Source organism: Bubalus bubalis, chromosome X, assembly GCF_019923935.1.
Source record: "Bubalus bubalis isolate 160015118507 breed Murrah chromosome X, NDDB_SH_1, whole genome shotgun sequence".
In the NCBI taxonomy this organism is placed as follows: domain Eukaryota; kingdom Metazoa; phylum Chordata; class Mammalia; order Artiodactyla; family Bovidae; genus Bubalus; species Bubalus bubalis.
The window spans coordinates 13,007,617-13,033,278 of NC_059181.1; the positions used below are offsets into that span (position 1 = coordinate 13,007,617).

A 25,662-nucleotide genomic window follows, 5' to 3' on the forward strand; every position below is an offset into this window, starting at 1 on the left:
AAGGAAGGAAGGATGGAAGGGCAAAGAAGGGAGTGAAGTAAGAAACAAGAGCAAGAAAGGAGGAGGCATGAATGGAAGGAACAAGGGAGGGATGGGAGGAAGGAAGGAGGGAGGGAAGAAGTGGAGGAGCAAGTGAAGAAAGGATGGATGGAAGGAGGGAGGGATGAATGGAAAGAGGGAAGGAGGGAAGGAAGGAGGGAAAGAGGGAATGAGGGAAGGAAGGAGGGAGGGAGGGAGGGAGGGAAGGAAGAAAGGAGGAGGGATGGAAGGAAGGAGGGAAAAGGAGGGGAGGACAGGATGAAGGAAGGAAAGATAAAAGGAAGGAGAGAGGCAAGACAGAAAGTAGGGAGGAAAATAGGAATGAGGGAAGGAAAGAGTGAGGACAGAAGGGAGGGAATGAAGGAGGGAGCCAAGGAACAATGGAAGATAAGAATGGTTCCACTTTTGTCTGTGTGCCTAGGAGGAGAAATGATTGAAAGAGATGTGGGGCCTTCATATACGTGTGGGATTTGTGCAGAGAAGATTCCACAGAGCCTGCATTTTAGCCCAGCATAACCACTGTCTTATCCTTGAGTAAAGCACAGGGTGGGTATTTTCCCCCAATGGCCAGGTTGGGAAAGGAGAGCCCCCAACCACAGGCAATGGCTCTTCAACTCATGGAAAGGCCAGCTCCCAGCACCTGCCCAGGAGGGGCACCCATGTACCGAAGCAGGCAATATAACCAGGAGAGGAAGCTTGAATGTACAGCTGGTTATGACAAATACATGTAAAGTATGAATTCTTGAAACTGGTGTGGCTACGATACGTACTCTTACATCACTGGGGGGTGTGGTTAACTGGTAAAGTAAAAAAGAAAATGCAAGTGAAGTCGTTCAGTCATGTCCGACTCTTTGCGACCCCATGGGCTATTTAGCCTACCAGGCTCCTCCGTCCATGGATTTTCCAGGCAAGAATACTGGAGTGGGTTGCCATTTCCTTCTCCAAACTGGTAAACTGTTCTGCAAACAATTTGGCAATGAGTATAAGTAGCCTTTGAATGATATCAAACTAAGAGAAGGAAGCAAATAAATATGAGGGTCAAAGTTTGTACTGCAATACAGTTATGATAGGTAAACAAACAAACAGAAGAATAAAGGAATAGTTTAATTATGGAATATCCATTGGTAAAGTCACTAAAATTGTTTATGAACACCTTTAATATTATGGGGGAAATGCTTAAGTTATAATGCTATGTAATAAAAACCCTATATGCATACCATATGACCTGAAATGTGTTTTTTAAAATACAGTGGAAAAAAAACCTGGAGGAGACACATTCAAATGAAAATTATCAGTGAGATTTTTTTCCTTTGTATTTCATTATATTTTCCAAACCATCTACAGTGAGCTCATCTTAACTTTCATAACCAAAATGTCCTTTTCAAGTTTCAGGTTTATTCACAAAGCCGGAACACTATTTCCTGATTTCTCCAATTTTTGGAGTTTCATATTTGCAGTCTGAAGTAAATGCAAAGCCTTTAACCCAGGAGCATGAATTTACGGGACTGAAGGGAACAGCTCTGCGACACAGCAGCTAAGTGGCCTAACTCAAGGCCACTTGGTGCACAGAGCAGGCGCAACAGCCCTGGTCCTGCGAGGGCTCAGGAGACTGACTGTCAACAGAGCCACAGAATCAGGGCATATAATGTAATGCAAAAAAGCAGCTTCTTTTGAATACTGGTCAATGCCTGCCCCTCCCCGCCCCCTTCTGGATGGTCACTCCCAGTTCAGTGGGCTCCATCAGGCCTGGCTCACCGGAGGCTGTCATCTGGGCCAGAAACAGGAGGAAGAGGGAGGTGGCATCCACCTGGAGGTGGCCCCACTGGTCGTCGCCCACCACAGTGCTGCAGGTGGCAGTGTTGTACTTGGCGTGCAGGCTGTCCTTGGTACTCTGAGTGCGCTTGAATCTCTCCACTTTATCCACCTGAGGAAGACAGCAAGCTGGCTGCATGGAACCCTAAGGGGTTCATGGCTAGCAGGGTCATTATCTTGGATTTAGACCTTTTATCTGTTACCTCTGGGAGACAGAGGGATGGAAGGTAGGGGACGGATGCTCACTAGTGAGAATCACACAGAGCGGGTGGGGGTGTGTATCTCTTCCTGCCCATCACCAGAAATGTCTTAGTCTACTGGGATTTTAACAAGCTCTGCAAGCTTGAGAGGTCAAGCCAAAGGGTTTCCTTGTCTGCTATTCCCAGCATGAGCTGTGACATGTAGTAGGAACTCAACGAGAGGGAGAGAAGGAATGAGGGAAGAGGGGAGGAAGAGGCCCTTTTCTCCCTCTGTAAATTTCTTCTTTAAATTTCCAATCCTATTTCCTTATGTTGAAAAGAAAAGAACAACGATGCTTTTCAAAACTAATGGGAACGTGCCAATCAAAGGTGGGGACTGTACCATATTCATCTTGGAATCTGTACAGATCCTAGTACAATGTTCTGTACACAGTACATGCTCAAGAAATTGTTCTACCTCTCACTGAAAATACCAGTAAATATTACTGTCAAGTTTTAAAAACTCAAGCATTTCGACTCAAAGTGAAAGCAGCTCAGTCGTGTCCGACTCTTTGTGACCCCATGGACTATATAGACCATGGAATTCTCCAGGCCAGAACACTGAAGTGGGTAGCCTTTCCCTTGTCCAGGGGTCCTCCCAACCCAGGGATCGATTCCAGGTCTCCCACATTGCAGGCGGATTCTTTACCAGCTGAGCCTCAAGGGGAAGTCCTCAACTCAAAGAAACCCTTTTATAAACTTAACAGAATAAACAATAGCACACGGCTTTCTAGGAGTGACTTTTCAAAACAATGTTTTCTTCCTTGTTTAGAAAAAGAGCATGTTCTTCTTTTACAGAAGTGAGTGAAAGTTGCTCAGTCGTGTCCAACTCTTTGCAACCTCATTGACTATAGTCCATGAAATTCTCCAGGCCAGAATACTGGAGTGGGTAGCCTTTCCCTTCTCCAGGGGATCTTCCCAACCCAGGGATCGAACCCAGGTCTCCTGCATTGCAGGCGGATTCTTTACCAGCTGAGCCACAAGGGAAGTCCAAGAATACTGGAGTGGGTAGCCTATCCCTTCTCCAGTGGATCTCCACAACTCAGGAATCAAACTGGGGTCTCCTGCATTGCAGGTGGATTCTTTACCAACTGAGCTATGAGGGAAGCCCTGAAAAGACTTTGAGAAAGTATTCTCTGAGTCTTGTTCTATGGTATATTAAACTTACTGAAGATAATTTTAAAATGAGAAAGTAGGCTAAATTTTTCAATTTCTCCTCATCTTGAGAAGTTCAAAACACTCTAAGGCTGATAGTTGTCACCAGGAAAATGATAAAGCGCCCACTCAGATGACCCAAAAATACATCTGTCGTTTTCTGCCTACCTGTCTCATCATGCACTGGAGAAGACCTCGCATCAGTTTCACCACATTCTGTGGAAATAAAATAGGATCAGTAACAAGGCCAGCTTCCCTGCTCCATGAAAACAACCTCCTCCCTACATGACAGGTAAGCCAGTGCTGCCTGGAACCTTCCCCAAGAAGGCATATACAAGCACTTTGATTGTTCAGATTATTTCTACTTCTCCATTCCATCACAAAGAAAGAAAATCTTGATGCAATGACTTATCTCAAATAAAGATGTTGGACCAGATGGTATCTTCTGGTGCTGAAATCCAGTGACTCCTGCTATTTTATTCAAGACAGTTTTTATAAGCCTAGTACCTTGGAGCTTTATGTTTCAATTTTTAGTAATTCATTTTCTTTATACTAAGGATGAATTAAGTCCACCCTGCCTGCCCCAAAGTAACGATGCTTTGCCAAAACAGCCATTTGTGACACCATTACTGGACTATTGAGTAAAGTTCTTACAAAATGTAAGTAGTTGCCAAAGTTTCTCAGTAATACATGTTAGAACCAATTATGGACCTAGAGAGTATCATACTGAGTGAAGTAAGTCATACAGAGAAGGAGAAATATCATATAACAATAATTATTATTATAAACAATAACATGATAATTAGACATTCTGTTCCGGTATTGTACAAAACACTTTACTTAGATTCCCACTAATTCTTGCAACGCCCTTTTGAGGTGGGTGTTATTATTTCCCCACTTTACAATGAGGAACCTGAGGCTGATGAATCAACACTGCTCAAGTCTCTCAGCTAGCAAGGGGTGGAGCAGGACACAGCCCAGGCCCTCTGACTCCGGAGTTTGAGCTCCTTGTCGATACATTATATTGCCACTCTCTTCCTCCACAGTTCAGGCCCGCTGAAAGAAGGTCCTCATATGTCCTATTAAATCCACTAGAAAAAGACTTCACAAGTGGCTAGAGAATGGGGTATTTTTAGGTCAAAGTAGGCTGGCTGAAAGAACTTCCCTCCCAGGGCTATTAGCATCTCCTCTCTTACACAATGAACAAGGTTTGCAGGCTAAGACCACCAAAGATAATTATGGGAGAAAAGTCTAAAATGGATCACCTTTCAGATTCTTCATTCTCTAAAATCCTAGGATTCTAGAGTATAATCTCACTTTATGTCAGAAACTCTCTTGATGCAGAAAATATTACCTAATTAAAAGGTATAATTAACACTGTCAAAATTAATATTTCCTACAGTGTGAAGCATAAACATTTGCCAATTGACTTCCCCTCAAATAAGGTTATTTTCCATTGTGAAGAGGCCCAGTGGTTCCCAACTGGGGGTGACATTAGCATCCCCTGGGGGTGGGGGAGCATTTAGAAATGTGGGGGTGGAGGCATTTTTATTGTCACTCTGATGGGGACGGGAGCTATAGGCATTTAGTAAGTAAGGACTAAGGATGCTACGTGTGCTGCAATGCATGGGACAGTCTCACACAATGAGCAGCTGTACTGCCTAAGCCCCAAGTGGAATAGTGTCCATGTCGAGGATCATTGGAAGATCCAGTGTTATTTTCCATAATCAAGGGAGATGTCTGCTGCAGTTATTAACCACACTCAACAAATCAAATAATGTGCTCTCTCTGTGCCTCTCTATTGTCAGTCATAGAGTGGCAAATCTAGTCAACTCTAACCCAGATCAGAAATTGCTTACAGTAGAGAGGTAGTGGGGTGGTGGGTGGGTGGGTGTGGGTGGGTGTGTGTGTGTGTGTGTGTGTGTGTGTGAGAGAGAGAGAGAGAGAGAGAGAGAGAGAGAGAAAATAGCTAGGCACGGCTTTACTTGGATTTTACGTCAGGAGGATAGAAAATTTGGAGAACATGAATATCAAATTATTACACTGCTAAATGAATGATATGTAACTTATGTAACTGCCATCCAAATTCTTGGAGGAGCATTCAATGCTTGCTGTATGCATTTTAAATACTACCCCTTAGCTCCAAGACTAGGTGATTTCATCACCTCATACTTAGCACGTCTAGTCAAATTCAAATGGTCCTTTCCCTGCTCCCACAGACAGGCTTCCTCTTTTAGCTTCCCTACTGCTGACAAGGCTGCCTGACACTCAGGCCCACTTTGTTTATGATTGGGCCACAAGAATTCTACCTGGACCTGATGACCCACTGGCTGTGTGGGCCAATAAGCAGTGTGCAAATCAAAAACAAATCCCAAAGGCTCTCATGCCATGAGAATGATACTTCTACACATCAATGCGCCTTGTAGGGTAAGGGAGTTAGAGAAGGCAAGGTTCGGAAAAAGAACGAGACCGGCACTTTAAGGAACAGATCACCTTTAATGAGGCGAGAAGGGGCAGCAGTCAGATTAGTGACCTGCTGCCCTAACCCAAGAAGAGAATAAGTATATATAGGCATATATGTGGAAATCTACTGTCTTAAGGGGGCCTGTTCTTCTCCAAGGTTGTTCGGAGTAATTATCTCTTAAATGGCTGGGGCAAGGAATTCTGGAGATCGCCAGAGGCTGGACCAGCTGGGAGCTGGGTGTAATCAACCTTAATGTCCATTTTTTTTCTTCCGGTGAGAGAGTTCTTTATTTTGCATAGAATGGTGGGGAGGACCGGGAGGGGAGTTTAACTCCAGGCTATTTTGAGCCATGTATCTTTCCTTCACTCCTTACTTCAAGGCTATTACTGGGAACACTGAAAATACCTCCATGCTCAGGGGTAGATTATTTTCTTACATACTTACTGATGGCAAGTCTTTGCTTTGGTAGGTATGTTGGTTTCTGATTTTGGAAAACAATAAAGGATTTCATTGTGCCGTATGATAACATGGGTATGAAAACTGGACAATATCAGTGTGGTTCAAAATTTAAGGGTATTGCAAATTAATAAGACTGCTTTGGAATGATTCAAACTAGAAAGGCATTTTGCAAAACTGTTTTAAGTAGTGGCAACACTGTTTGAATAAATATCCTTTCAACATGAGGACTCCACAGAGCATACATTTTGAAATGTGGAGTTCTAGTGTGCTGCTTTAAAAACAATCATGTTAGTTTATAATGACATCTCATACGTGAGTATGTATAAAACTGACAGAGCATGTGAGACAGAAATGTAGCTAGTTAGAAATTTGGATATCTACTCAGTGTGATTGTTGTTTTTTTATGGAGGGAAAAAAAAATCTCAAAAGGAGAGACATGAGAGGTTAAGAGACCAGAGTGCCTCCCCCAAATATCCTACAACAGAAACGGAGGCGGCACCTGCACCAGGCTGTTGTGCACACAGTTACTTCCTTGTAGGCTTTTCAGTCCAAGGAAAAGGTGCTGAGCGCCAGGCCAGAGCTGCCAGTCAGCCTTACCTGCTCCAGCTCGTAGGCCTTGGCCTTGTCCTCGTCGCGGTCGGCGTTCTTGCGGTAGGCCATGCCCAGGCCCCACACGGCCAGGATGCTATAGATGTTATCCCGTACCCAGGCATCCTTCTGCTCATGACTGGCTGACATCAGCCCCGTGATGGGATTCTATCAGAGAGGAGACACGAAATGACAGCACCACCTTTCACCCAGCACCTGGGTCAGGAACGCTCACCCTAAGCGGGGCACAATGAGGACTGGGACGAGAAGCGAAGAGCCCAGAGTTCCAATCCTTGCCCTGCTACCACAGTGTGATCTTGGGTGGGCAGTGACATCACTTTTCTAGGTTTTGGTTTTCTGCATAATGAGGATATTAGACTAAAAAATATCTCTAAGGCAACTTTTAACTTGTAGTACTTGTTGTTTTGCTTTCAGATGAGACCATACTGTTGTAAGTGACAAACAGAAGAAACAGCAAACAGAAAAGCCTACAAGGCTTTTACAAACCTGTGCAGTATGGAATTAATTCTTCCTCTCCTGTGGTGTTTCCACTCCAACTGGTAAAGCACTGAACATGAGAGCAAGGAGCCCCACTCCACCACTCCAGCTCTGTGTGCCTAGGGAAACTGCCTGCCTTAAAAAGGAGGCGCTGAACAAGAGGCCATTGGGGGGTCCTATGGAGCTATGATATCACCAGTATGTAAAAGGACAGCTGAGTCACTAAAAAGCCAGACCTTCACAAAAAAAGTATACACAAATGTTCATAACAGCATTATTCATAATAGCCCCAAAGAGGAAACAACCCAATGTCCATCAACTGATGAATGGATAAACAAAACATGGTCCAAACAATATTATTCCTGAAACAATATTCCTGAAATATCCAGGAATAAAAAGGAATGAAGTACTAATACAGGCTACAGCATGGATGCATCTTGAAAATATTATGCTAAGTAAAAGAAGCCAGTTACAAAAGTCTACATACTGTATGATTTCAATTGTACAGAATGTCCAGAATAGAAAATCTAGAGAGATAGAAAGTAGATGAGCAGTTGTCTAGGGCTGCAGGTAGGAGTGGTGGGAGGAAATAGGGAGTGAGTGAGTGACTGCTAACAGGTTTTTTTCCTTTTGGGGGGTGATGAAAATGTTCTAAAATTGACTGTGGTGATGATGTACAACTCTGAGTATGCTAAAAAAAAAAAGCCATTAAACTATACATGCTAGATAAATTGTATGGTAAGGAAATTATATCTCAAGAAAGCTATTTTTTTAAGAATCTAGTCCTAATAAACTCTGTGCCTAGAAATGATAAGATAGGAGAAGAGTCAAATAAATATAAAGCATCTGTTGACTTTTCCTGAAATTATGCAAAGAAATATGTATCTAATAAAATACATCATAGCAATCAAAACCTTGCCAGCTTAAAATATTACTCAAAAGAGTATTAAATTATTTACAAAAGGGCTCATTAAAAAACCCTGTTGGGGGACTTCCCTAGTGGGCCAGTGGTTAAGAATCTGCCTTCCAATGCAGGGGATGCAGGTTTGATCCCTGGTCAGGGAACCAGATCCCACATGCCCATAGGACAATTAATTCTGCATGCCGCAACCAGAGAAGTTCTTGTGCTCTAGAGCCTGTACTCCACAACAAGAGAAGCCCATGCACTATAACCAGAGAAGCCCAGTCATTCTGCAACTAGAAAAAAATGCCCATGTGGTGCAACAAAGAGCCTTGTGCTGCAACGAAGACCCAGCACAGCCAAAATCAAAACAAATGAAACCAAAAAAAGCAAGAAAAAAACAACTCTGTTGAGTATTTTCAAAGTGAATGCCAAGGTAACTAGGTAAAAAAATATCGGCATAGTTTCAGATAGTCCCACCTAAGGAATTAAATATTTGACTTTCTCCTTTAACTAATCTATGCCCTCTTCAAAAACATCTAAAATACAACTGATACTCCTTTAGGGGAAGCAGCATTCCATGTATTGACATTGTTCTACAGTCAACAACTAAAAACCAATGATATAAAAAATCAACCAAAAAAACAAAAATCAATCAGAAGTGAACTGTAGGAATGGCTGAAGGAAGGTACAAGTCTTTTCCCAATAGTGGACTCCTGGAGTTCTTTTTTAAAAAATTACTGGCACAAACAAGGTATATCATAAGCATCTTTATCTGTTCTGGGGCCATCAGGAGATCCAGAGAAAGAACTCGGCCCCTCCCTGGCGTACTTATCAACCGTGAGTCAGTTCTGAGACAAACAGCCTTCCAGTGACACAGCAGCGACCGCCTACACAGAGTGCCAAGTGTGGTTTGGATTATGAAATGTCACTGCCCTGTTACCTGAAAGTCACCTCTGATTCTTTAGTTTGAGTTTAACTGTCGAAGTGGAGCTACACTGTCTGAGCCTCATTTCACTACAGAGAAGCAGTTGGGGTGTTTCAGGGGATCCCCACATTCAAAACTGCACATATAAGCCATGTTACATTAGGGTACTGCTGCACTCATAAAAGGAGTACTATTAGGAACTGGAAGCCTGGTCTCCCCAAGATTAATATGTAGAAATTTAATTCCCAGTGTGACAGTATTTGCAAGTGGGGCCTTTGGGAGATAATTAGGTCATGTGGGCAGAATGGTCAAGAAGGGGAGCACTCTTCAGTAAGAGGAGGGAGAAGCTACGAGGAGAGCTGCAAAGAGTCAGTGGTAGTGTCCCAGTGCAGCAGCACAAACCTGTGCTGAGACTTAGCTCTCCTCCTGCAGGAGAACTGACAATGACATCCCTTAACTGTAGAACAGGTGGACCAACACAGATGAGCCAAACATAAACTGTGCTTTCAGCAAAAGCAAAGGGCGAACAAGTGGACAGCTTATCTTTCAAATCCAGTCATTTGTAGGCCCCTCTCCAACATTTTTTCATTTCTATTTAGGTGAAGTGCTGTTCCTAACTCCTATTTATCAATGAAAAAAAAAAAAAAAAGGAAGGGCTCTGAGGCCTAGAATGGATTGGGCCTGGGCCTTGACCCCCTATACTGCAGTCACAGACAAGAATAAAATGTTGCTGGCTTGTATTTCTCATCCAAGCCTTGTGTCCATCCATGCTCAGTTGTGGTTCTGCTCTGTGCTGTCTTGCCACTAGGAACCAAGCTAACCCCCAAAACGCTGCCCATCTCATACCAGAGAAGACAGACACAGTAAACCATGAGCTGCCTCTTACAGGTGCTCACCAGAACTGACACATACCACTTCCTCTCTCATCTCAGTGATGAATGCAAGTCACACGACCATTCCTAAGTTCAACATAGGGATGTGGAAAAGCCTCTCCCAGAGATGAGAAGCAAATAAATGAACAATCATTATGTGAACAACTATGCTGTCTTGATGACCTCACCTGCCAGCTGTGAAGCACAGGAAACTCTTCTGTCTTCCACAGCTCACCAATTACTGAATCTAAAGTGCTTAGAGATTAATATGGTAATAAATTACTGGCTTTTTGCTTTTGGACGTATGAAAAAGTGTTAAAGTAATAAACTGAAACCCTACTCTTTAGGGTTTGGGGTTTCCCTTGTGGCTCAGCTGGTAAAGAATCCACCTGCAATGCGGGAGGCCTGGGTTTGATCCCTGGGTTGGGAAGATCCTCTGGAGAAAGGGAAAGGCTATCTACTCCAGTATTCTGGCCTGGAGAATTCCATGGTCTATATAGTCCATGGGGTTACAAAGAGTCAGACACGACTGAGTAACTTTCACTTCACTTCACTCTTTAGAGTAGCTAGAAGAGGGGGAAAGAATTGAGATGTTAATGTCAGATAAAGCAGACATCACAGCAAAGAAAATGACCAGGGATATAAAGGGATGTTACATAATAATGAAAAAGTCAGTTCACTCTGAAGACATAATAATCCTACATGTGTATGTACCTAGACAAGAGGCAAAGGGATACATAGTGACTAGGACAGAACAGAAACTGGAAGTAGATCCACACAAATATGACAAATGTCTAAACACAAAGTATATTGGAACATTTAAACATCCACATGCAAGAAAATGAATCTCAATCTAAATCTCACCTCTTACACAAAGTTAACTCAAAATGGATCACAGATCTAAATGTAAAATGTACACTTATTAAACTTTAAAAGAAAAACACAGAAGAAAAATCTTCAGGACTTAGAATTAGGTAGAATAAGCCATGATACCAAAAGTACCATGTATAGAAGAAAAGTTGATAAGCTGAACTCTTTCAAAATTAAAAACTTTTGCTCTGTGAAAGACATTTAAGAGATAAAAAGACAAGCTATAGACTGGGAGAAACTATTTGCATGTCACTTACTCAACAAGAATATAGAATATAGAAAGAACTCTCTCTCAAAAAAAAGGGGGAAAGAACAGTCAAAACTCAATAGTAAGAAAACAACTATTGAAAAACTGGTTTTAAAAAAAACCTTGAACAGACACTTCACCAAAGAATATATGCTGCTGCTGCTGCTAAGTCGCTTCAGTCATTTCCGACTCTATGCGACCCCATAGACGGCAGCCCACCAGGCTCCCCCGTCCCTGGGATTCTCCAGGCAAGAACACTGGAGTGGGTTGCCATTTCCTTCTCCAATGCATGAAAGTGAAGAGTGAAAGTGAAGTCGCTCAGTCGTGTCCGACTCTTAGCGACCCCATGGACTGCAGCCTACCAGGCTCCTGCGTCCATGGGATTTTCCAGGCAAGAGTACTGGAGTGGGGTCCCATTGCCTTCTCCAAAAGAATATATACAGATAAATAAATGAAAGAAACAAATAAAAAGAAGGCCAACATTAGCTATTAAGGAAATGCAAATTGAAACAACTGTGAGATACCACTACACATCTACTGAATGGCTAAAAGAAAAAAGAAAATAATGCCAAACCGCATGATCATCTCAACAGATGCCAAAAAAGCATTTGATAAAATTCAACAGCCATTCAAGTTAAACACTCTTACCAAAGTGGATATGGAGGGAACATACCTCAACATAATAAAAGCTATTGATGACAAGCTCAAAGCCAACATAATAATGGTGAAAAGCTGAAAGCCTTGTTAAAATCTGGTAGAAGACAAGCATGCCCACTCTATTCAACATAGTACTTGAAATCCTAGCCACAGAAATCAGACAAGAAAGAGAACTAAAAACATCCAAATTGGAAGAGGTAAAATTGCCATTATATGCAGATGACATGGTTTTATATATATATATACACACACACACACACACACACACATAACCCTTAAGACTCCACACAAAAACTACCAGAATAAACAATTTCAGCAAGATAGCAGGATACAAGATTAACATACAGAAATATGTTGCATTTCTTTACACTAACAATGAAATATCACAAATGGAAAGTAAAAAACAATCTCTCTTAAAATCACACAAAAAAAAACCTAGGAATAAACCTAACCAAAGAGGTGAAAAATTTACATGCTGAGAACTAGAAAACATTGATTAAGGAAATGGAAGATGATTTAAATACATGGGAAGATATCACATGTTATTGGATTAGAAGAATATTGTTAAATGGTCAGACTACCCAAAGCAATCTACAGATTAAATGTAGAGCTTATGTGATCTCTATCAAATTACCCAGGACATCTGTCACAGAACTAGAACAAATACTCCTAAAACTTATGCAGAAGCAGAGAAGACCCAGAATTACCAAAGCAGGCCTGAGGAAAAAGGACAAAGCTGGAGGCACAACTCTTCCAGACTTCAGACAATACTACAAGCCTACAGTAATCAAAAGAGCACAGGTACTGGCACAGAAACAGACATATAGATCAGTGGAACAGAATAGAGAGCCCAGAAATAAACCCCCATACCTACAGTCAATTCATCTTCGGCAAAGTAGGCAAGCATATACATGCAGAAAAGACAATCTCATCAGCAAATGGTGCTAGGAAACCTAGAAAGCCACATGTAAAGCAATGAACCTAGAACACTCCCTCGGACAATATACAAAAATAAATTCAAATGTCCCAAAGACTTCAACGAAAACTTCCCTAATATGGGGAAGGAAATAGCCACCCAAGTCCAAGAAACTTGAGTCCCAAACAGGATAAACCTAAGGCAAAACAACCCAAGACACATATTAATCAAACTAACAAAGATCAAACAGCAAGAGCAAGTATTAAAAACAGCAAGGGAAAAGCAACAAACAACACACAAGGGGATCCCATAAGGATAACAGCTGATCTTTCAATAGAAACTCTTCAGGCCAGAAGGGAATGCAGGACATACTTAAAGTGATGAAAGATAAAAACCTACAACCAAGATTACTCTACCCAGCAAGGCTCTCATTCAAATATAAAGGATAAATCAAAAGCTTTACAGACAAGCAAAAACTGAGAATTCAGCACCACCAAACCAGCTCTTCAACAAATGCTAAAGGATCTTCTCTAGACAGGAAACACAGTAAAGGTTTACAAAAACAAACCCAAAAGAACAAAGTAAATGGTAATGGGATCATATTTATCAACAATTACCTTAAATGTGAATGGGTTAAATGCTCCAACCAAAAGACAAAGACTGGCCAAATGGATATAAAAATAAGACCCCTATATATGCTGTCTACAAGAGACACACCTCAAACCTTAGGACACATACAGACTGAAAGTGAAGAGGTGGAAAAAGATATTTCATGCAAATGGGGACCAAAAGAAAGCAGGAGTAGCAATACTCATGTCAGAAAATAGACTTTGAAATAAAGACTGTGACAAGAGACAAAGAAGGAAGCTACATAATGATCAAAGGATCAATCCAAGAAGAAGATATAACAATTATAAATATATATGCCCCCAACATAGGAGCACCTCAATATGTAAGGCAAATGCTAACAAGTATGAAAGGGGAAATTAACAATAACACAATAATAGTGGGGGACTTTAATACCCCCCCCACACACTTATGGATAGATCAACCAAACAGAAAATTAGCAAGGAAACACAAGCTCTAAATAATACAATGGACCAATCAGAACTACTTGACATATATATAGGGCATTTCACCCAAAAATAACGGAATTCACCTTTTTTTCAAGTGCACACGAGACATTCTCCAGGACAGATCACAGGCCATAAATCTAGCCTTGGTAAATTCAGAAAACTGAAGTCATTTCAAGAATCTTTCTGATCACAGTGTGGTAAGATTAGATGTCAACTACAGGAAAAAAAAAAAAAAACTATTAAAAATACAAACATATGGAAGCTAAACAACACGCTCTGTATCACCAACAGATCATGGAATAAATCCAAAAAGGAAATCAAAATATGCATAGAGACAAATGAAAATGAAACCACGACAACCCAAAACCTATGGCATTCAGTAAAAGCAGTGCTAAGAGGGAGATTCACAGCAATACAAGCCTACCTCAAGAAACATCAAATAAACAACCTAACTTTACATCTAAACCAACTAGAAAAAGAAGAAAAGAAGAACCCCAAAGTTAGAAGGAAAGAAATCATAAAAATCAGAGCAGAAATAAAAGAAACGAAGGAGACTATAGCAAAAATCAACAAAACTAAAAGCTGTTTCTTTGAGAAGATAAAATAGACAAACCATTAGCCAGCCCCATCAAGAAAAAAAAGGGAGAAGAATCAAATCAATAAAATTGGAAATGAAAATGGAGAAATCACAACAGACAACACAGAAATACAAAAAATCATAAGAGACTACTATGAGAAATTATATGCCAATAAAATGGACAACTTCGAAGAAATGGACAAATTCTTAGAAAAGTATAACCTTCCAAAACTGAACCAGGAAGAAATAGGAAATTTTTAAAGACCCATCACAACCACAGAAATCAAAGTTGTAATCAAAAATCTTCCAACAAACAAAAGCCCAGGACCAGATGGCTTCACAGGTGAATGCTACCAAAAATTTAGAGAAGACCTAACACCTATCCTACTCAAACTCTTCCAGAAAATTGCAGAGGAAGGTAAACTGCCAAACTCATTCCATGAGGCCATCATCACCCTAACACCAAAACCAGACAAAGATGCCACAAAAAAGAAAACTACAGGCCAGTATCACTGATGAACACAGATGTAAAAATCCTCAACAAAATCCTAGAGAACAGAATGCAACAACATATTTAAAAGATCAAATAAATAAATAAATAAATAAAAAGATCATATATCATGACCAAGTGGGGCTTTATACCAGGGATGCAAGGATTCTTCAATATTCACAAAATCAATGTGACACACCATATTAACAAATTGAAAGATTAAAAACCATATGATTATCTCAATAGATGCAGAGAAAGCCTTTGACAAAATTCAACACCCATTTATGATAAAAACTCTCCAGAAAGCAGGCATAGAAGGAACATACCTCAACATAACAAAAGCCATATTCAACAAACCCACAGCAAACACTATCCTCAATGATGAAAAATTGAAAGCATTTCTTCTAAAATCAGGAACAAGACAAGGGTGCCCACTCTCACCACTACTATTCAACATAGTTTTCAAAGTCTTAGCCACAGCAATCAGAGAAGAAAAAGAAATAAAAGGAATCCAGATTGGATAAGAAGAAGTAAAACTCTCCCTGTTTGCAGATGACACGATCCTCTACATAGAAAACCCAAAAACACCACCAGAAAATTACTAGAGCTAATCAATGAATATAGTAAAGTTGTAGGATATAAAATTAATCCACAGAAATCCTTTGCATTCCCATACACTAACAATGAGAAAATATAAAGACAAATTAAGGAAATAATCCCATTCACCACTGCAACAAAAAGAATAAAATACTTAGGAGTAAATTTACCTAAAGAAACAAAAGACCTTCCCTCATAGCTCAGCTGGTAAAGAATCCACCTGCAATGCAGGAGACCCCCAGTTTGATTCCTAGGTTGGGAAGATCTGCTGGAGAAGGGATAGGCTACCCACTCCAGTATTCTTAGGCTTCCCTTATGGCTCAGCTGGTAAAGAATCCGCCTGCAATGTGGGAGACTTGGGTTCAATCCCTGGGTTGGGAAGATCCCCTGGAAAAGGGAAAAGGCTACCCACTCCAGTATTCTGGCCTGAGTCAGACACAACTGAGCAACTTTCACTTTTCATATATAGAAAACTATAAAACACTGATGACAGAAATCAAAGATAACACAAATGGATGGAGAAATATACCATGTTTGTGGATTGGAAGAATCAATATAGTGAAAATGAATATACTACCCAAAGCAATCTACAGATTCAACACAATCCCTATCAAGCTACCAACGGCATTTTTCACAGAACTAGAAAAAATAATTTCATAATTTGTATGGAAACACAAAAGCCTGGAATAGCCAAAACAATCTTGAGAAAGAAGAATGGAACTGGAGGAATCAACCTGCCTGACTTCAGACTATACTACAAAGCTACAGTCATCCAGACAGTATGGTACTGGCACAAAGATAGACATATAGATCAATGGCACAAAAGAACAAGCCCACAGATAAATCCACACAACTAAGGATACCTTATCTTTGACAAAGGAGGCAAGAATATACAATGGACAAAAGACAATCTCTTTAACAAGTGGTGCTGGGAAAAACTGGTCAACCACCTATAAAAGAATGAAACTAGAACACTTTCTAACACCATACACAAAAATAAACTCAAAATGGATTAAAGATCTAAACATAAGACCAGAAACTAGAAAACTCCTAGAGGAAAACATAGGCAGAACACGCTCTGACATAAATCACAGCAAGATCCTCTATGACTCATCTCCCAGAGTAATGGAAATAAAAACAAAAATAAACAAATGGGACCTAATTAAACTTAAAAGCTTTTGCACAACGAAGGGAACTATAGGCAAGGTTAAAAGGCAGCCTTCAGAATGGGCGAAAATAATAGCAAACAAAGCAACTGAATTAAAGCAAAGAATTAATCTCCAAAATATACAAGCAGCTCATGCAGCTCAATAGCATAAAAATGAACCAATCAAAAAGTGGGCCAAAGAACTAAACAGACATTTCTCCAAAGAAGCCATACAGATGGCTAAAAAACACATGAAAAGATGCTCAACATCACTCATTATCAGAGAAATGCAAATCAAAACCACAATGAGGTACCATCTCAGGCTGGTCAGAATGGCTGCTATCAGAAAGTCTGCAAACAATAAATGCTGGAGAGGGTGTGGAGAAAAGGGAACCCTCTTACACTGTTGGTGGGAATGCAAACTAGTACAGCCACTATGGACAACAGTGTGGAGATTCCTTAAAAAATTGGAAACAGAACTGCCATATGACCCAGCAATCCCACTGCTGGGCATACACACCGAGGAAAGCAGAATTGAAAGAGACATGTGTACCCCAATGTTCATTGCAGCACTGTTTACAATAGCCAGGACATGGAAGCAACCTAGATGTCCATCAGCAGATGAGTGGATCAGGAAGTTGTGGCACATATACACAATGGAATATTACTCAGCTATAAAAAGAACACATTTGAGTCAGTTCTAATAAGGTGGATGAAACTGGAGCCTATTATATAGAGTGAAGTAAGCCAGAAAGAGAAACACCAATACAGTATAGTAACACATATATATGGAATTTAGAAAGACAGTAATGACGACTCTACATGCAAGACAGCAAAGAGAGACACAGATGTATAGAACAGGTTTTTGAGTATGTGGGAGAAGGCGAGGGTGGGATGATTTGAGAGAACAGCACTGAAACATGTATATTACCATATGTAAAATAGATGACCAGTTCAAGTTCGATGTGTGAAGCAGGGCACTCAAAACTGGTGCTCTGGGACAATCCAGAGAGATGGGGTGGGGAGGGAGGTGGGAGGGGGGTTCAGAATGGTGGGACACATGTGCACTCATAGCTGATTCATGTCGATGTATGGCAAAAACCACAATATTGTAAAGTTATTAGCCTCCAATTAAAATAATTTAAAAAATAAATACATTCAAATGTCCTGAAGACTTCAACATAGATGTGATATCAAACTCCTAGAAGAGAACATAGGCAAAACATTCACTGACATAAATTGTTGCAATGTTTTCTTAGGTCACTCTCCCAAGGTAACAGAAATAAAAGTAAAAATAAACAGAACCATATCAAACTTAAAAGCTTTTGCATAGTAAAGGAAAACATAAACAAAAGACAACCAATGCAATGGGAGACAATATTTGCAAATGATGCAATCAACAAGGGTTTAATTTCTAAAATATAAAAACAGCTGATACAACTCAATAACAAAAAACTAAACACAATAAAAAATGGGCAGAAGACCTAAATAGACATTTCTCCAAAGAAGACATACAGATGATCAATAGGCACATGAAAAGATACTCAACATTGCTACTTCTTAGAGAAATGCAAAATCAAAACTATGATGAGGTATCACCTCACACCAATCAGAATGGCCATAACTAAAAAGTCTACAAACAACAAATGCTGGAGAGGATGTGGAGAAATGGGAACTATCCTACACTGTTGGTGGAATGTGGACTGGTGCAGTCGCTACAGCAAACAGTATGGAGATTATTTAAAAAGTAGAAATAGTTACCAAATGATCCAGTAATCCCATTCCTGAGCATATATCCAGAGAATACTATAGTTTGGAAAGGTACATGCACCCTAATGTTCACAGCAACATTATTTACAATAGCCAAGACATGAACTCAACCTCAATGTCCACCATTAGATGAATGGATAAAGAAGATGTGGTATACACACACACACACTACATAAACACACACTGGAATACTACTCAGCCATTAAAAAAGAATGAAATAATGCCCTCTGCAGCAACATGGATGCAACTAGTGATTATCATACTAAGTGAAGTAAGTCAGACAAAGATAAATACCATATATCACTTATATGTGGAATCTGAAACATGATACAAATGAACTTATTTACAAAACAGAAATAGACTGACAGACATAGAAAACTAATTTATGGTTACCAAAGGGGAAAGAAAATAAAGATGGATAAATTAAGAATTTGGGATTAGCAGATACAAACTGGTATATACAAAATAGATAAATGACAAGGTCCTGCTGTGTAGCACAGGAAATATATTCAGCATCCTGTAACAGACCATAATGGAAAAGTATATAACAATCACTTTGCTTATACCAGAAACACAACATTGTAAATCAAGTATACTTCAGTAAATAAATAAAAATCTAAAATATTAGAAAAAATAATGTCAAAACTAAGTGTTGACGGGGACATAGAGCCACTTGAATCGTCAGACATTGTTGGTGGGAGTGCAAAACAGTGCTGCCAGTCTAGCTATGTGATCTTGGGCAAATTACTTAACTTCTGTGATCTCTGGTTTCCTTTTGTATAAAAAGGAAGGTTCAAAGCAGATTGGAGGGCATGGGTTCATGTCCCCTCAAGCCCTATACTTATTCCTGTTCTAACGGAAACACTGTAGCCTCTGCCTGTCCAGTACCTGTTTCTCCTTTTTCTGGTAATGGCCTATAATTTTCCCTGCTGTGACTGTGTGGTTCTTGGGGGGAAGTGCTGATTCCATTATTGCCTGCCCCCTGGTCATGACCCCAGCTGCAGGGAAGGACATGTGACCCAGCCTGGCCAATCTAGGCACAATTCAGGGATGTGCACATGACCCAGGCTGGACCAAATGAGAGCCATTCTCAGTCAGGACTTTCTCTGGGGCCATTATAGAAAAACCTCTTTCTGCAGACGGCACCAATCTGAAAGGATAAATCTGGAGCTGCCAAGGGACCACCTCTGCCACCACTTAGGAGAGGCTGGCAGATAATAAAGGCCACTCTGAGTCAAACGGGGTCAAGTAATGCAAAGAGATAAACTTGATCATTTGAGCTCCTGAATCCAGCCATGCCTGAATCTAGAACAGTCCCTTGGACTTTTCAGATATTTGAGCAATAAATTCTCTTTTGTGCTTAAAGGCCATTTAAGGCGGGTGTGTCACTTACATCTGAAAGAATCCTGACAGATAAGACTGTGAATTCTTATTAAATGGCCATGATGAACTAGATACTGTAAAAAAAACCACTTGATGCCATTAAAGAAATCTAAGATTGAGGCAATATTAAGGCAAAATACACAAGACACAAGCTAGATGATAGCATCGAACTATCTAATTTAGCATGTACTTCAATTTATAGCTGGAGGGCACAGAGATGAATGCACAGAGAGGACAGACTCCTCCTTTCAATCCCTCCATCCTAAAAGAAAATCGGAGTAACTCCTTACTGATCTCTGCCTCTAGTACTGGTTCCTTCCAACCCATCCTCCACAAAGGGAGGTCACAGAAAGACCTAGAATCTCAAGACTTCATTGCTCTGCTCAGAATTCTCCAACCCACAGGAAAGAACACCCACATATAAACCCATGCACCTATGGTTAATTAATATATGACAAAGAGGCAAGACTACACAATGTTCAACAAATGGTGCTGGGAAAACTAGACAGCTACATGTAAAAAGAATGAAATTAGATCATTCTTTAACACCACACACAAAAATAAGCTCAGAATGGATTAAACACCTAAATGTGAAATCAGACACATTAAAACTCCTAGAGGAAAACATGGGCAGAATACTCTTTGACATAAATCATAGCAGTACCTTTTTTCAAGCCATCTCCTAGAATAATGGAAATAAAAACAAATGGGACCTACCTAAACTCAAAAGCTTTTGCACAGCAAAGGAAACAATAAACAAAATGAAAAGACTACCCACAGATTGGAAGAAAGTATTTGCAAATGATGTGACCTAAAAGGGATTAGTCTCCAAAATTTGCAAACAGCTCATGACACTTAATAGCATCAAAACAAACAACCCAACCAAAAAAACAGGCAGAAGACCTAAACAGACATTTCTCCAAAGAGGATATACAAATGGCCAAGAGGCACATGAAAAGATGCTAAACATCGCTAATTATTAGAGAAATGCAAATCAAAACTACAATGAGATATCAGCTCACACCAGCCAGAATGGCTATCATCAAAAAATCCGCAAATAATAAATGCTGGAGAGGATGTGGAGAACAGAGAACCCTTCCACACTGTTGGTGGGAATTTAAATTGGTGCAGCCACTTATGAAGAACAGTATGAATAGAGCTACCATTGATCTTGCAATCCGACTCCTGAGCATGTATCCAGAAAAAAACATGATCCAAAAGGATACATGTACTCCAGTGTTCATTGCAGCACTGTTTACAATAGCCAAGACATGAAAGCAACCTAAATGTCCATCAGCAGGGGGATGGATAAGAAGATGTGGTACATATATACAATGGAATATTACTCAGCCATTAACAAGAACGAAATAATGCCATGTGGAGCAACACGGATGGACCTAGAGAGTGTCACACTGAGGGAAGTTAAGTCAGAGAAGGATATCCTTTATATGTGGAATCTAAAAAGTATATAAAAGAATTTACTTACAAAATAGACTCACAGACTCTGAGAATGAACTTATGGCTGCCTGTGCTAATGTGCTAAGTCGCTTCAGCTGTGTCTGACTCTTTGTGACCCCAAGGACTGTAGCCCGCCAGGCTCCTCTGTCCATGGGATTCTCTAGGCAAGAATACTGGAGTGGGTTGCCATGCCCTTCTCCAGAGGATCTTCCTGACCCAGGAATCGAACCCAAGTTTCCTGTGGCTGCTGCGTCAAAGGCAGATTCTTTACCACTGGTCCTGTACACACTGCTATATTAAAATGGACAACAACAAGGACCTACTGTATAGCACATGAAACTCTGCTCAATGTTATGTGGCAGTCTGGATGGGAGGGGAGTTTGGGGGAGAATGGATACATGTATATATATGGCTGAGTCCCTTCACTGTTCACCTGAAACTCTCACAACATTGTTAGCTGGCTTAAACTCCAATATAAAATAAAAAGTAAAAAACAAACAAACAAACAAACAAAAATAACACAAGAACTCTCCAACCCGATGATAAAATCAAAGTCCCTCAGGCAGCCATACAAGGCTCATCATGGGCTGGCTCTTCCTCTCACATCTAGCCTCACCACCCATACCACCTTCCCTAGCCCCCCAGAAAACCTGAATTTATATTTCCTTCACGTGCTCTGCTCTCGTACTTCCGTGCCTGTGCACACACTCTTCTTTCCACCTGTAATGCCCTCTAGCAAACACCCCTCCTTCATATACTCCCTCCTCCATGAAGCCTTTCTGGAACTTCCTTTCCTATGCTCCAAGGGACAGAGGTCAGAGGCCTCCAAGCTAACTCCTACCCTTGGTCTTCTTTCCTTTGGATTAAGAATTGCTATGTTCATGCCACCACCTTGCTCAGTTCCAAGGGAGGAATATATTGTTTAATGATTCAAACAAAATACTTAGAAGAAGTCAGGATAAATGTTAAAACACATGATTACTTGTCCCTCCCACCCTTCCCCATCACCCCTATGCTAGTAAGGCAAAACAGAATGTGAGAATTTCTATTACAAAAACTGGTTAAATTCACTTAGTGTATGGGAATTTTCTTCTAGCAACTGCTGCTAGAAATGTTAAAGGGGATGGGGAAGGGCAATGCCTTGGGCTTGAGAGTTTTAAGGAGGAATTATAATAGCATTTGTTCTAAAATGATCGCATCTATAATTGAGACTACTGGTTATGTGAGTAACCTTTATTTTTTCCTTCAGTTTAAAAGGTAGATTTTTCATAATTTGATATGTAAACCTCAGGCTTTCAGAGAATAATGTTGACAACTTAAGCTCTGATATGCAGCAGGCTCATGTTTTACCTAGGGAGATCACAGGTGTGCAATTCTCACTTTCAAATCATGTCTTTTTCTAAATTGCTGATGAAATTTCCCCCTCTGGGTTTACAAATAATGCACAAGCTGCAAGCTGTCCTGGGCTGGTGCATTTTTATCATCTCCTACGACTGAATGATGGCTTATAGGCAAACAAGCTGGGTTGGAAGCCAAGGGTTACAAGAATCCACTTCATTCTAGCTTCATTCCAGAACCCAATACACATCTTCAAACTTGCAAACTTCACAGAAACCATTCTGGGCCCCTTTGCTACAATCAAATGTGTAAATTACTTTACTACTCTTTAAGGAGATTTTAATTCTTTGCCTCTCTCGCCAATTCCTTAGCCTGAGGTGTTAGTCCTTCGCCTCATGTTGTGGAAACTTACAGAACAGATCCAAACTCAAGGGCTGTGAGAATCCTCCCGGCTACACCTAAATCAGAGGTGTCAAAGGATGATTGGGTGCCACGCTAGCACCCTTTCACCTGAACAGGAAAATTGCAAATGTCCCTATTTGCTATTTTCAGTAAGACTTTATTCTATTAGGCTCAGGCTTCCCTGGTGGCTCAGTGGTAAAGAATCCTCCTGCTAATACAAGAGACATGGGTTCCAGTCCTGGGTCGGGAAGATCCCCTAGAGAAGGGAATGGCAACCCACTCCAGGATTCTTGCCTGGAGAATCCAATGGACAGAGGAGCCCGGTGGGCTACAGTCCATGGGGTCACAAAAAATCAGACATGACTGAGGAACTAAACAACAAAACGGGTTGAGAGCATGGTGGCACCACACATGCTCCTCTGCCTCTGGGCTCTCCAGCATGTTGGTCAGGAGTCCACAGATGGGCTTTGTTAGGGCACAAAGCTAGAGGTCCTCGAGACTCCTGGAATTTTTTTTTCCTAGAACTTTTTTGTGAGCATTCTTCCCAGAAGATATTCAGCCATCATTAAATTCTCAAATGGGTCTGTAACCCATCTGATTAAGAACCACTTCTCTAAATTTAATTTTATGAACATTAATTATGTTCTCCTCACCTATTATTTTGAGGCAGATGTGATATTTACTTCACTCCATTAGGGAATGCAACGTAATTTGGTATTCACAGCAATCTGGTGTGTCTTAAGTATTTATCTCCACTCTTTGGCCTGTTTCCAACAAGACTGAGTACTTATCATGGGGCTGTCAGCTCAGAAAAAAGGATGACCTTGAAAAGGTCCCTTCAACTCCCTTAAAAGACGCTTGCTCCTTGGAAGAAAAGCTATGACAAACCTAGACGGCATATTAAAAAGCAGACAGATTACTTTGCTGACAAAGGTCCATATAGTCAATGCTATGATTTTTCCAGCGGTCATGTATGAATGTGACAGTTGGACCATAAAGAAGGCTGAATAATGAAGAATTGATGGTTTTGAACTGTGGTGTTGGAGAAGACTCTTGAGAGTCCCTTGGACTGCAAAGAGATCCAACCAGTCAATCCTAAAGGAAATCAACCCTGAATATTCATCGGAAGGACTGATGATGCAGCTTCAATATTTTGGCCACCTGATGTGAAGAGCTGACTCATTTGAAAAGACCCTGATGCTGGGAAAGGTTGAAGGCAGGAGGAGAAGGGGATGACAGAGGACAAGATGGTTGGATGGCATCACTGACTCGATGGACGTGAGTTTGAGCAAGCTCTGAGAGATGGTGAGGAACAGGGAGGCCTGGCATGGTGCAGTATATGGGGTTGCAAAGAGTTGGATATGACTGAGCACCTGAAAAACAACTCCCCTGGCTGGAATTCTTCAACTGTAAAAGCAGACTGGGTGATCTCAGTAGATGATCTTTTGGATCCCTGCAAAACTGGAAACATGGTCCTTTGTTTGTAAATGAAGGTTCAAGGATTTTCACTGAAGTACTCAAATGTTTTTCATCTGTCAGTAAAATATTTAAAAGCTGTCCTGAAAAGAACACAGCGAAAGTCCTCCTCCTGGCTGCCCCTAAAGAGAACTGAAGTGGGAGATGGCAGAAAGCAGGGCCTGGGATAATACCAGGAAGGGGAAAATGTTATCTATGCTCTTTTCTCGAACTGACACACAGACCAGATAACCATCAGTCTGACTATGGACTAAAAGTGTCACTTCTGCCCCTTTTCGACTCAGTGCTACCCAGAATGCTTGTGCATGCCCTGGTCCACCACTATTCTCATTCCCATTGTGACTATTAAATAAATTCCTCCTAGAGTAAACGAAACTAAGAACAACAGATGACAGGTTGCAGCAACTTTGGATGGTAGAGGTCTGATAAATAATAACAGCAGCAGTCATTTATTAACTGCACATACCACTGCCCATACTACGGCACACAGACTACATGGTAAGCATTTTATTTCATTCATTCATTCATTCAATCAAATGTTTTTAAAATCTCTACAAACCACCAGGTACTAAGGGCCAAGGGGCTTCCCTGGAGGCTCACCGGTAAAGAATTCACCTGTCAATGCAAGAGACACAGGTTCGATCCCTGGGTCGGGAAGATCCCCTGGAGGAGAACATGGCAACCCACACCAGTATTCTTGCGTGAAAAATTCCATGTACAGAGGAGCCTGGAGGGCTGCAGTCCATGGGGTCACAAAGAGTCAGATACGATTGAGCACACACGCACATGCTAAGTGCTAAGAATAAATGGTAATTAAAAGAAATCCTTGGTCCTGTGCAGTGGACTTTATAGTCTAGTGGGAATTCATTCATTTTAAGTCACACAAGTAGATGTAAAATTCCAACTCAGTTAAGTGCAGCAAAGGGGATGTGTGTCATGCTGTGACGGCGTCATGGAGGGAGGGCTTCCCCGGAGGAGCTGAGGTAGAAGGGAGGTTAAGATGTTACCCAGAGTGAGGGTCAGCAGGAGGGCACACCTGCTTTGAAGACGACCACTTTGGCTGCAGTCTGGAGAAAAGCTGGGAGGGGACTGAGAGTGGCTGCAGAGAGAAGACAGGTGGGGAAGCTAGTACAGGGATAGAGCGTGGCAAGGCTGGTGGCTTACCGAGGAGGGTGGTGATGGCAAAGTGGAGCAGAAGCAGCTGATGGAATCGAGAAAAAAAATCAGCCGAGCTTGGTGATGAAGTACAAGCCGGAAAGGAAAAAAGAAGGGGTCAAAAAGACTCCTGGGTGGCTGACTCAAG

At 41.0% G+C, this 25,662-nt stretch overlaps 1 protein-coding gene across 6 annotated transcripts in view; it reads right to left on the reverse strand.

Moving 5' to 3' along the window:
• The window catches only part of PHKA2 (phosphorylase kinase regulatory subunit alpha 2), a 93,772-nt gene that overhangs the window by 55,341 nt on the left and 12,769 nt on the right, over positions 1 to 25,662 (reverse strand). For all 6 annotated transcript variants that reach the window (XM_006056336.3, XM_006056338.3, XM_025275767.2 and 3 more), the window contains 3 exons: positions 6,766 to 6,924; positions 3,414 to 3,461; positions 1,795 to 1,963 (listed from right to left, as the gene is read on the reverse strand). In XM_006056336.3, coding sequence (XP_006056398.1) covers positions 1,795 to 1,963; positions 3,414 to 3,461; positions 6,766 to 6,924 — 376 coding nt within the window. The remainder of the gene's footprint in view (positions 1 to 1,794; positions 1,964 to 3,413; positions 3,462 to 6,765; positions 6,925 to 25,662) is intronic.